This window comes from Acanthaster planci, linkage group LG04 (assembly GCF_054643075.1).
Source record: "Acanthaster planci isolate LZ-2023a linkage group LG04, COTS_SCS, whole genome shotgun sequence".
Taxonomy (NCBI): Eukaryota; Metazoa; Echinodermata; class Asteroidea; order Valvatida; family Acanthasteridae; genus Acanthaster; species Acanthaster planci.
The window spans coordinates 7,111,815-7,125,541 of NC_141780.1; the positions used below are offsets into that span (position 1 = coordinate 7,111,815).

At 40.4% G+C, this 13,727-nt stretch overlaps 1 protein-coding gene across 4 annotated transcripts in view; it reads left to right on the plus strand.

The window, feature by feature from the left end:
* The window catches only part of LOC110989540 (protein kinase C delta type-like), a 54,602-nt gene that overhangs the window by 32,531 nt on the left and 8,344 nt on the right, over positions 1-13,727 (plus strand). For 3 of the 4 annotated variants that reach the window (XM_087135407.1, XM_087135408.1, XM_087135409.1), the window contains 10 exons: positions 613-673; positions 2,311-2,509; positions 2,802-2,836; positions 3,820-3,905; positions 5,146-5,275; positions 6,493-6,590; positions 8,595-8,671; positions 9,527-9,547; positions 11,008-11,143; positions 11,585-11,758. In XM_087135407.1, coding sequence (XP_086991533.1) covers positions 613-673; positions 2,311-2,509; positions 2,802-2,836; positions 3,820-3,905; positions 5,146-5,275; positions 6,493-6,590; positions 8,595-8,671; positions 9,527-9,547; positions 11,008-11,143; positions 11,585-11,758 — 1,017 coding nt within the window. The remainder of the gene's footprint in view (positions 1-612; positions 674-2,310; positions 2,510-2,801; positions 2,837-3,819; positions 3,906-5,145; positions 5,276-6,492; positions 6,591-8,594; positions 8,672-9,526; positions 9,548-11,007; positions 11,144-11,584; positions 11,759-13,727) is intronic. The other variant, XM_022254005.2, reaches the window with a different exon arrangement.

Sequence of the window (13,727 nt, forward strand, 5' to 3'; positions counted from 1 at the left end):
GAACATATGCATACCCTGTGTGTGTAGGTTCTCGGCCTGTCAGATTTCATCTGTCATGTCTGTCACCCATTGATTGCATCTGCTGCCCTGGGTGTGCAGGGTTGTTTTTCCTGACTATGTCACCTACCGTAGCATACAGGTGCCGGTGTGCTTCATTTGTCTTCCTGCTTCTGGTTTTTTTTTTCCCTATGCACATTTTTTATTGTTCCAAGTCTTCCCAATGCCACACAGTACTTCAGTGTTTAGTCTGGCCTCGTGCATGTTCTAACATGTCAAATGAGACAAATTGGTACACTCACTGCTGTGCATTCATTGCGACTCCTTAATTTTGGTGAAAGCTTGAATATGGTACATGTACATAATTGAACATACACAAAAGCAGCTGCACACATATACCGGTACATAAAGATACATGTACTGTACATGGTCATTTACAAGTTGGGGCAACAGAATGTGATAATAAATGTCATCTAGCACCTGTCAAATGTTTCTTAACCGGGTTTGTTTAACCCAATGAGCAAAGGAATGTTGAAACAGGCAACATGCGTGCATACAAGTACTGATAGACTTGGTTTAATATTCATTATCTTGCTTTTCCCATTTTACCTCTAGTTGACTCTGAGGCCAACAGGCACACTCCATGCGCAGCTCAAGTGCTTCTCAGAATCAAAAGGTATTTACCGTCACTATCATCATGTGTGTACTGTACAATACAGTCTCTATGTTCATCTTTAATTGGATTGTCTAGAAAAGTACCAAATCGGTTGGAAGTGGGCCAGATTTATGTAGTTCTGCAAATTTATCCATAAGTGGGAAGTAAAAGTAGGAATTTTAAACCAACTGTCAAGGTATTCTCTCTGTAATACCCCCCTCAAAAACCTAACAATCACATTCATGAAAGAATGAGATGAAAGAACTTTTTGAATTTTGAATGGGTGAGAAAAGAACATTGTACATGTACATGTAGTACATAGCCAAACAATGTGTGCATGAGTTTGTTTCTGCATTCAATTGGGGACCTTGAACAATAGAGGACAATAAGGTCCCCGGTTGACAGAGGGTCCCTGATTGACAACTGTGTACAAAACATATGGGTGGTCTTGTAAAAAAGTTAAAGTACAAACAAAAGAGGAACAATAGGGGGTCCCCAGTTGCAGGCAAATACACACTTGTGTGTGTGTTTCAATCATAATAGGACGAAATTGTTTAAAATCAACCCCTAGCTCTGCAGCTCCCCCCCCCAAAAAAAATCCTTTTAAGTTCGGTGATACTAACCATGACCCTAATATAGCACTTCAGAAGTTTGATTTACGCCTGGCTTCCACCCTCAGGTTTTTTGTAAAGTTGTTTAAATAGAGTTTGTAATATTTTTAGACATTATTACCTCTGCTTCAAAAAAGTACATGAATGAACCTGTGTTCACGATTTGTCATACACTGTAGATACATGTACATGTATAATGGTCTGTTAGGGGGAAAAAATCAGCCACTCTGACGATATGTGAGCGAGAATTAAAAAAAAGTGGTCTTCTGATGAGGAAGTCCATGTAATGCGATCCTGTTATCCTGAGACTATTGAGAAGACAGGTGTTGTCCCGCTGAGCTGCGAGCTAAGTGTTTACATTAACAAACAGCAAGAGTGCATTGAAGTGCGCCGGGGGATTCTTTTGCCAGCCCTCCTTTCATATCATTTGTCCGCAGATGGGACTCAAAATCAATATTTTGACAGTTTTTTTTTCCCATCGTCTCATGATGAGCATGAGCGACTGAATGGTCCTTTTTTTTTTACAGTGTGGGTGGGCAGGTGTGCCAGACTTTGCCGTTGCTGAGACAGACATGCGTGAAAAAAAAAAGAGTTGTCAGTGTTAGGGCCAATTTCCTGACGCTGTTGAGGAAAGAAATTTGCTTTCCAATTTGCTTGGCAGAAAAGGAGCTGTACCTGTACATGTATGTGCACACGTACAGGCTGTACATGTACCATACTGTACTCCTTTCTGAGCACAGTGCTCGACAGCATTGGTGTGGCAATTAATGTAGTGGTATAAGGGGACAAGAGGATTATGTACCAGTGCATGTAATTAGTCATGTTAGTGTAGAAACTGTTGATATTGTTACCCTTATTTTTTCTCCAATCCCATGGCACACTTTGGTATCTCTTTTGTGGGGATGCACATGTTCATATACATTTACTACATGTAGTACATGTACATGTAGCCCCGATTTCATGCGGTGTATACTATTGGGTCTCTGCTTACATTACGCATAAATCAGTTCTCGTAATCCCTGTACTGTGTCGGAATCACAAATCCAGATGACCCCAACCAAGTGAGCATGATCAAGCCGAGCCAGGCCCTCGAAGTAGATGACAATGACAAGACTGGTTCTGGTGCCCTCACAAGGCGGCGTGGTGCCATGCGGCAGGCAAAAGTCCACGAGCACATGGGCCATAAGTTCATTGCCCACTACTTCCGCACCCCAACCTACTGCTCCTTCTGCAATGAGTTCATCTGGTGAGTGAAGGCGTGGAAATTAGTATTGTATAGAAGCATATGTTGAAGTTAAACTCAGAGAAGATGGAACTGCATTTATGAACTTTATTAAGGAATGATGTGCAGTGTCATCTTAAAAAGGGCTTGCCATTGACTAAAGCACAAAGACTTCATGTGTGTATCAAATGACACAACTACATGTACACGTAAAGTACATTTCAGCTCGTCAAAGACTTTCCATCTTAACACATCACCAACATTAAATATTGAGTACATTCTTATGAGCACATTCTTGTTACTTTCACATTCACAGGGGTGTGATGGGAAAACAGGGCTACAAATGCAAAGGTAAGAAACTGTCAAAGTCACTGTATGAGACCTAAAATGTACATAATCAATTTTTTAGTGTTAAGGCACTTGTTTGTTTCATGCTGACAACCTTTCAGCATGTTTCATGCTGAGGAAAGTAGCAAAGTTTAATACAGAGTGATCAAATGAGGAAAAGACTGGCTCATAAATTTCTGATTTACCCTCAGGATTATACATGTACACTTGAAATGTATATGTACATGTACATGTACCTGTGCAGTATGTCAATTGTGGCCAGCCTCATAAAAGCAGGCTGTGATGTACATGTGTAGTACATACATGGTACACATGTACGGTTGGATCCCAGTAAGCTGTACCTGAAAGAGAATGCATGCACATGTAATATTGATCATACACTTGATTAACCATAAAAGATTTTAAGACAAAACTGGGGAGGAGAATTAGAAGCTGGTACTGTGATGGCACTGTGCCCACACATTAGGCAAACATATAGTGGTATGTTTTAAATACCTGTTCGACTGGTCGGGTTGCTGAATTACACCAGCACCTCGTGTTTATGCATGTGACATGTGTTGGTACCTTTTCTATGGTAAAGATGACTTCAAAATCCTTCACCTGGCATGCCAGGACCAGCATTTATTGATGATGATTTATTGATGGTGGATGCTAAACACTTCATTAATACATTTAGTTTTTTCACTATTGTATGTGGAGGTACAGTTGGAGAAGCGTAAATGAATACATGTAGGAACTCCCACAGAATCAAAATGAAATGGTATATCTTATAGTATCGTATGAATACTTGTAGTTAAATGCTTTTGTGTGAATAGTTAACATGTAAATGCCTTCCTGTTCTGTTCAGTGAGACTAAAATTTCAGAATTTGATTATTGCATGTTAACCTTCATCTATTTGTGGGAGTGGTACAACCAAAATTGGACGTAGTTATGATGAGATAGGAACGATAGCCATTCTGTTTTTTACATTCTTTGTTTCTGATAGAATGTCAGTTGGCTGTGCATAAACGCTGCTACAACCAAGTGTTGAGTAAGTGTCCCGGTGCAGGCATCGAAACAATGGATACAAAGGTGAGGTTTTTCAGGTTTTTGAAAGGGGGTGGGGCGGGAGCATCTTTATGGGGGGGGTGTGAGTGCTGTTCCCCTGTTCCAACTATGCAAAGAATGCTTTCTTTGTGATAAATACAGTACTTATCATCGCCAGTCGCATCAGAACTTGCAACTGTGAAGCCTGGTACAAAAATTAAAAATTTCAAACTGAATTTTTCCAAGATGGTTAAGAGTCCAGAGAAGTGCAAACGGACTATGAATTATGTTTCAAATGGGTTCAAAAAGTACATTTGTCCTTAATTAGCTACTTCTTTATTCTAAAACTACATGTACATGTACGTTCATCAAACCTAGGTGGGTGTGGTGCATTGTCTGCCTAGGGCACAGCTTATCTTTGCAGACAGAACTATATGAATTAATGCTCAACTGATAACCATGATTACGGAGGAAGGTCAAGTTACACTGTTCTGTTTAAACAGACATGCAGAATTTCTTTAAGCTACATACACCCAGTACAAGTACATGCACATTTATGTGTACAGTACTTCTCTTGTTGGGTGACAGAATCACTATACGCTACTTACTACATGTACATTAAGTTTCACACATTTCACTTTTTGGGTTTCTTGTTTTTCTTTTTATTTCTGCTTTTTAAGCTGCTAAGCAAAAACATTGGAGAACCACTCACCATACAGCATACTCAGTCAGTGTGCCATTTTAGCTGGTAACGTGTTTCTGGTGTTAAACATGCAATCATCTTCTTCCATTGCTCAGTTTTGCTCTTCGCCACTCCTTGAAAGGGTTTCAGTGGAAAATTTTAATTTGTTTCTTCTAATTGACATTTAATCCTCTATCAAAAATTTTTGGAAGGCGGGTTGTACCAGTTCCCATCTACCGGTCATTCCTAGTGAAGGATTCTACCTGTATATTTATGTGTTTACGTAATTGGCCTTTGAAACAGTACATATAACATTAAAATGCTGCCCTAAAGTGGTGATTTTAATTACCTACCAACATTAAAAGGGGCTCTGCTCAGATCCCTTGATTCTCAGCTCAAGAGTTTTTGCAAGGGAATAGAATTTCTGTGTGGTGACTTTAATTACCTACCAACATTAAAAGGGGCTCTGCTCAGATCCCTTGATTCTCAGCTCAAGCGTTTTTGCAAGGGAATAGAATTTCTGTTCAGTGTTTTAATGGTTTTGTACAGGTAGGCACCTGTGCTTACTCGAAAACTTTCCCTATTTGTTTTTCTTTTCTGCAGACTTTGAAGAAGCGTTTCAATCTTAACTTGCCCCATCGCTTCAAGGTATTCACCTACATGAGTCCTACATTCTGCGATCACTGTGGCACAATGCTGTATGGTCTTTTCAGGCAAGGGGTCAGATGTGAAGGTACATGTACTTGTATGACTTGTATGTATGGGTGTGGTCTTTGGAGAGAAAAAAAAGTTTTGGGTGACTGATTTTTTTTCTTTTGGCTAGTGATAGTAATTTCTAAGAGGAACAAGCAACTACATGTACAGGTGCCTGTAAGCATCTTGAGTGGTCCTCCTGTGTGGTTTTTGTCATCTTGTTTTGTTAGTTTTGAAGGAGGTAGATGCATAGAACATTTTGCTCTCTTAATGCAGGTACAAATTCGTTGAAAATATTAGCACGGCTTGTGAACAAGAAAAATGTTAGTGCTGAATGGCTGAGCAGGTGTAATATCATATATAAGAGTGAGAAGGGTACACATATACATGTGGCCAACTGAATACATGCCTTTGCACAGGGGTTTTTTTTAGGAGGAAATTTCAGTGTTTTCTACCCTTTTTTTCTCTGTCAAAACTATAAATCACCATACATGTATATGCAGCAAAGTTTGTGGCAGCCAGAAAGCTCTAATTTTATCCCACTTGCTTGTTGGTGGTTTGGAATGCAGGCTACCGGGTAACACCAGCTGGCATATAAACACAACCCTGGATGTTGGGTGCTGTTAACAAGGTCTTTCGCCCACACTGCTTGCTCAATTTGTTGTCATTGCACATGGTACCCTGGTTGTAACTGTGTTTAAATAAAATCTACATGGTACACAGGTGTACAGTGTACATGTAGATTGATTAAGTAGCTTTGCTTCAAAAGCCTGTGCAGAGGTGTAGTTGTTTATCCAACATGGGAAAATGCAGAGTGAGTGCAACTCTTCTTTTGCCAGGAAAACAATGAAAGCTGGTTCAGCATAGGAGAGAAAATTGAACAAATTTGCCTGCATTGCAGTGATTTTTAAATGTTGATAGACAGCAGCCGTCAGTCAGTGTATTGTACATGGCACTGTAGTTATTATATTACGTAAATAAAATTAGCTATTACTTTGTCTTTTTAGTATCAGTTCTTTTATCAAATTTGTCTTCATATGCAGATTTGACTTAGTAGCTGCAATTTAGCCCACAGGTACCGATACAGTTGTTTATACAACTTGCATGACATGGTTGTTCATTAAACTCAGAAAACTGGAAAGTAAGCACAGCTTTCCTGAAATTTAACTTACTGTTACCATGTCCAGGAAAACTACTCAAACTACATGTAGTTCAGAATGGGAGAACAATTGAAGGTGTTCCATTTCTTGGTTTCAGACTGCAACGTGAACATCCACCACAAGTGCAAGAAGAATGTGCCCAATCTGTGTGGCATCAATCAGAAATTGATGGCCGCTGCCATACATGAGGTGGAGGTAAGCAGGACCAGTGCATCAGGGTGAAATGCAGCTCAAGCGTGGCCAGCCATCTCTGTGATTTCACGGTGGGCCTTTAGTACTGAAGCATGCTGCTGTGTAGACTCTGGTGTAGGAATGAAAAACTCTGGTGTGTGGGACACAGAATGGTTTGTGCACACGCATATTTTTCGTTCCACATCTAGATGTGCACGAAACCTGTGTTGGCTATGTAATTATGCAATATGATGTTTAGCTGTACATCTCACTGTCACTTATAATATCAACTGTCACCATTGCGGACACCTTTTTCTCCAAAATCTGGAGCAAAAATTCGTGACAAACCAAAATGATATGCATAAAATACCACCAGACTGACTAGAGTGGTCATGAGACTGCAATTTCAGGAGAGGTACTACTGAACTACTGCCATACCCCCATGGTTTACTTCATTTGACACACTGCTTGACACCATGGAAACAAGGATACCCTATGGTTTACTTCATTTGACACACTGCTTGACACCATGGAAACAAGGATACCCTATGGTTTACTTCATTTGACACACTGCTTGACACCATGGAAACAAGGATGGCAAATTTAAAAACCTTTTTGCACAGATGTACATAAAGTAGCTTGTCTTCTATTAAAGATCTAACATGGCACACTTTGTTTTTTTCCTCTAGCATTACTAGGGTCATTCTTGAAAACCCAAAATGCACAAAAGGTGAAATTATGACAAATGTCAAACATCCCTGTTGTCTAATGGCCATTCAGAAAAATACAACTGAATGTGATTTAACATGTTTTGTGGAATTTATCTGAAAGAGTACTGTGAGCTTTTTCCAGAGCACTTCGGAAATAAGCAAATTATCTTTTAACCCCTTCATGCCGGGACACAGATAGAGCCGCCGTAAAAATTGAAATCCTCAGCCCGCTTTTCAGCTATTATTCTCGGCCAACGCTCGAGCGAACACGGTGAAAGAAGGCAAACCCTGGCTCTTGTATATATGGTAATTGGTCTTTGTGCGTAGCCCAGAAATGAAAAGACCGAATTTGCATCATAATCACCAGCTTCACAATAGTCCCTACTTAGAAAAGAGGCAACGGGAATGTGGAAGCTTGAGTAGAGCAGCATGCCACCGAACAATCAGCCTTTTCACTGTGTAATTCAAAGCGTGCAGAGCACGCAGGGCCACAAACCGAGAATCTGCGGTTTGGCAGGTGGCCTTTGTGGCCAAGCGAGGCTGGAATTCTTGGAGTCGGCTTTCGCGAAGAAATTCCCATCATCAAGGGGTTAAGAAACAAAGCTGAGGCTATGAACACAGAATAGCAGTTAATCATTTCCTAAATGAACATTAGAAGTCCTGGATATTTTATGTTAAGGTTTGTTGAAAACATGTATCAGCACGGCAGTGGAAGTGCTCAAACTCCAAAGCTCTAATTTATCAGAAGTACAACATTGTTTCTGAAAAATATTGAGCATTGAAAATCCAAGTGAAAAAACACATTTTAACACAACTTTGCACCATACACTAAATGCTTCTCAGTATTTTCCATCATCGTCCATGCATTACCATCCGAAATTTCCGATTTGTAACTGCCAACATTACTCTATAGACTTGTACACACTGTTAATCCACTCCTCTGTATGGTTTCAAGTTCAGTCGGACACCAACTAAAATAGCAATACCCAGATGTTGATTTCTAGAGGTGCTGTGCGTGAATAGGTATTTTTGGTTTGCACTTTCCCATTGTAGAGCTGCTAAGATTTTAATCACAATAAGAATCTTTTTTATGTTTTTCTTCATATTGATGTATGTAACTTAACACTTTTTGTCATTGGTTCTCAATATCAATTTACATTTAATTTAATTTTTTCATATGTATTCACACCAATTTATTTTTAGTAAGTATATGTACATGTACGGTGTTTGCAATGTTTTTGCTGCTGGGATTTTAAGAATAGATGTTCAAAAAGCCGTGTATAATACCAGTAACAATTATCTTTAAACTTGAACACAGGAGAAGAAGCGCATTGCTGCCAGCAAGGGTGCTGCTGTAAGTCCGGAGACATTACATGATGATTCAGATGATGACGAGTAAGTCTATGTTTTATTCTCTCTCTAAAAAGGCTGGGTTCTCTTGCATAAAATGTCAACACTCTTGAGAAGTCTTATTTCTAGGCACCGCCTGTGCAAGGGCTTGCTCTGTCTGCAGCAAAGACAACTCATTAATCATGCTGTAGATATTGTATGCAGTAAACACAGCAAGTAAATGCCAAGTTTTCAGTGTTTGTGGAAAAGTAACAGCAAACCTTTTTATATCATTCCATGTTAACAGTTTACAAAACAAAATTTTATTAAGGTGCTGTTTACATGTATGCCTCAGGGAAATGATACATGTATGTGCGAGGGAAGTTTATTATGTCAACCAAAAAGAAAAAGGGGCCACAAATTTGCCAAGAGAGGAAGTTTGTGGTGAGTGTTGCATGAACAACAAGTATTTCATGGCAAAAAAAGGAAATTTCTGATAACCAGAAATAAACTTCAATAAAGTTTACTACAGTGGGGTTTGAAAGTGCAGTTTTGAAACTGCAGCATACACTGTACATGTACCTGGATGCTTTACCTAGGGGAATTTTCAGCTCAAAGTTAGGTGTCTGAAAACTGTTAGGAGTAACTGAAGTGTTGGACAGTTTGATTCAATCTGAATCAGCTCGGGGGGGCTGTAATACTGTGTCTCTAGCTGAAGAAAGAATTGTAATCACTTAATGCAAAGAGGTCTGTGTCCAAACAAAAATCAAAACAGTACATTTAAATGAGAAATGCTTCAGTGTAGATTGGTTGAACTCTATGTACCACAGTGTCTGGAAAGTAAAGGAATGCCAAAGACAGGAATTGTCTAGTTCAGCCAGTCTTACACATCTTTTGCTTTACATGTGTCTTGCTAATCAGGATACTGTTGGGGAAGAAATCGTAAGTATACTTCTTGTGCACGGTTTTCCAATGTGCACTCTGTATACATGTACATACATGTATATGTGGATAAGCCAGCTGAGCCACTAGCCACACTGCCATAAGCACTTTGATATTTGATGTTACATAGTGTTTGCTGCATGTATTTGACTCGAGGGTTGCATTTAAGGGGGGGTGGGACAGAAAAGCAATTCCCCTGACAATTTGTTTTGAATACCTGTTGTTTTGTTGATGTCTAATGTGTTGTGGAGGTTGGTTGTCTCTGTCAGTGTTATTGTGTGGTGAATGCTGTGTTCTGTAGATTTTCTTTGAGCTCAATGTGCTGTTCAAAAACACAGTATCAGTATTTTTGTCTGGTTTCGCACTATTTTTCAAACTTGATAAGAGGTGTATGGAAATATTGATAATATATAAGAGATAGGAAGCAACATACCACAGCACAGACGACTCTGTCTTGGGTATAAAAACCCAGTTGACCCTCTCCAGATTTTCAAGAGTTGAGACACACATGTAATTTTCTAAAAATGCCTTTGAGGCAAGACTGCTATCGAAACCTTGTGATTAAAGTTCATCTCTGGCTTTGGGGATACGTCACCTGTTCACCAACATACATATAGATAATGCGTGAGCAGACTATTGCAAGCATTGCAGGAGCCTGTGTGTCCATGAAGTGCATATAGAGGTACATGTATTGACACAAAAGTACCGTTTTGACACCTAGACATCCACCATTTCACTGCTACCAAGCAATTTTTGTAGTGTAGCGTTTTCACCACATGAGATTTTTTTTCAAGTGAATTGCATATTTACTGAAGAGTCCTGTACTTATACATGGATACATCCTTTTCATTTTTATGAACGCAACCTCTTTTCCTTTACTCAGATTCAGTGTACAGTATGTTGATACCGATACATTCCTTTCCTTCACAGCCATCTGGCATTGCGTGTCCTAGCCACCGGTACCATCTGTTTTTGTATTGTGTTTACATTTGCTTTAGTGAATTGTCATGACTGTTACGAGCAGCCCATCATTTTGGCCAATTGAAACCGCAGAATCGCACTGGTGTTAACAGGAGACACTTCACAATTAGTCAAAGAACCAAGGAATGAAAACGAAGGCCAATCTTGATGCTGCCTCCTTACAAAGCTACAGTAGGGCATTGAACTGGGGTGAAATCTGCCTCAAATGCATGTATTTGTATACAGCTGTTGATGAGACATAAATGGAAAAGGACTGTACAGTACAGTCTAGATGGATTGGTTGGATATTACAATATCCCAAATGGGTTTGGGGTGAAATTTAGACGTGTCAATTTGTTTTCTGTACTGTGTTGTTAGTACACATTGCACATGTATCTTTGTGTGTAAGGAATTGTTGCAGAGGTACATTTGTATATGTACAATGTATGTGTAATTTGGCACGTGCTATGACTTTCGACCTGCTTTGACCTTTGCATCAGGGCAATTTATGAGCCACTGTGGCAAGCTGTAGCCCCACCTGACAAGGAGGACAAAGCCCCGCCCCCTGCACCCAAGCTGTACAAGATTGAGGATTTCACTCTCGTCAAAGTTCTAGGCAAAGGAAGTTTTGGAAAGGTAAATCACGGTTCTATTTCGACATCACAGTTGTGCCTTTTGCCTGGATAGACCATGGCTGTCAGAACAAACACAAGAGAATAATCCACAGGTTGAAAAATTACACATTTACTGTATGAAAGATAAAAGGAAATAAATACTATTACATGTAAAGGAAAATACTGGCCTGTTTGAAAGTAATTGGACAAATAGTGTTTTTTGTTAAGCATTTTGCACATGTTAATGCCAAAGTGTATTGGGTATGACTTGTTGGGGTTTCCATCAGATTACCCAAAGGATGCTGGAATGTTCCAGGAGGGGGTTCAAGTGGGAAAAAGACATCTTTTGATGTTGGTGAAGCTTGAAGCCGAAGGCGTTGTTTCAAACCTTATGCAACGTACATGTAAACATATGATAATCCTGGTTTGATGTGGCTTTTAATGCCACCGTGTGTTTTAACAGGTCATGCTAGCTCAGTGTAAGGGCACTGACAAGTACTACGCCATCAAGGCCCTCAAGAAGGATGTGGTGTTGGAAGATGATGACGTGGAGTGCACCATGGTGGAGAGACACGTCTTGGGCCTTGCCTGGCAACATCCTTTCCTCACCCACCTGTTTTGCACCTTCCAAAGCAAGGTACGAAAGTGAAACTTCACCCTCAAGAGGAGCATTTGAAACCAGGGATTTGAGGTTGTAATATTACATTTCCTGCGGGGGAAAATAGTGATGTAGATTGGATCTGCAGGTTATGCACGCATGATAGACTCCTTTTCAACTATTGTGTAAACAAGTTAAGCAACTTTAATAACCACTTCCTGCCGGGGATTCTGGATCCGGACACGTATGCTTTATATGTGTGGCCGGGGTCTTAGAACTCGGACAAAAGGAACAGGTCCTTATAACAAAAGACCATACTCGGAACAAAAGACCATGCAGGCTTCTGGGAATTACTGACATTTTTTCACTCTCAAAAGTGGAGATAGTCCAGCCTTGTTTTGAAACAGTATACCATGGTTTGGGGCATGTAGAGCGAGCGGATTACCACCGCGGACAAAAGCACTCCACCCCCGCAGCGATGAGCTACACGGCACCACTACATGCTAATCTGGCCCCTATTGAAAAGAGGTCAGCAGCGCAGTGTGGCAGGTTCGTGAACGAAAGAAAGTTAGATAACACCGCGCAATCTTGGCTCTTTTTACAAGGCTGCAGACCTGGCTGAAATACTCGGGCGTCAATAGATTTTGTCCGTCAGGCTAGAGTGGAGACCAGACAATACTTTGTGTGGGTATAAGTGTGCAGTTAATGAAGAGGAATTTTTAAAGAAATTTGAAAACAGGAAAAATATGATAAATATCCTGCCCCTGCATCATCAACATCGATAACTGCCCCGGCAGGAAGTGGTTAAGAAAATGTTAGTGCATCTCCAGTTTTAATTCTTTGTTATTTAACCACTACCAGCCAGGGACTCCGAAATCGGAGCCGTATGGTTTATATGTGTGGCCGGGGTCTCCGAACTCGGACAAAGGAAACAGGGCCCTGTAACAAAAGACCGTACTCCGAACAAAAGACCAGGCTGCTGGGCATTACCGGCATTTTTCACTCTCAAAAGTGGTGATAATCCAGCGTTATTTTGAAACCGTATACCAGGGTTTGGGGTATTTAGAGCAAGCGGATTACCACCGGGAACAAAAGCTCTCCACCACCGCAGCAATGAGCCACACAGCACTGCTGCATGCTAATCTGGCCCCTATTGAAAAGAGGTCAGCAGTGCACTGAGCCAGGTTCGTGAACAAAAGACAGTTGTATAACACCGCACTATCTGAGCTCTGTTTACAAGGCTGCAGGCCTGGCTGAAATATTCGGGCGTCAATGAAGGTCACCTGTCAACTTAGACTGAAGATTACTCTGTGTGGCTATAAACGACTGTTAAATGGAATGATGAATTGTTGAAGGATTTTGAAAACGGAAAAAATGATAGTCATGCCGGCCCAGCTTTCTCAACATTGCAAAATGCCCCGGCACGAAGTGGTTAACCAGTGTGAAGCTCCATCAGTCAAACTGTTCTTCTTAAGGGCCTTAGGGGAGAAGATAGTGTTTAGAGGTTGGAGGAAAATTCATGACAGATATTCTGGGGCAAGGGGGAGAGCCCAATCCCCATGTCAACCCTGGTGGGATTTGAAACCCAGGTTACAAAGGTCAAAGGTAGGGAAAGCAGGGTTCCAGCAGCCTGGAAAATGCATGAAAGAGTCACGGAAATTTGTTTTTATTTTCCAGGCCAGGAAAAGTCATGGAATTTTGTAAAAATGACTAAAGGTCATGGAATTTTTCAAACTCTGTGTGTGATTTCTGTTCTCAGAAATAAGCGCAAAAAATGTGTGATTGTACTTGCAACTTACAAGGCCAAATGGTCCAAGAAATTGCGTCATTGGGTCATGGATTTTTATAATTTGGTCATGGAAAAGTCATGGAATTTAATTGTCCTTTAGGCACAGGAACCCTGGGAAAGTACATGTACCACTACCCCAATCTGACTCCTCAGTTTCAAAGCAGCATATAAACTAGTTGATAAATGTTCCCAAGTTTTCTTTGGATCATTTGAAATACA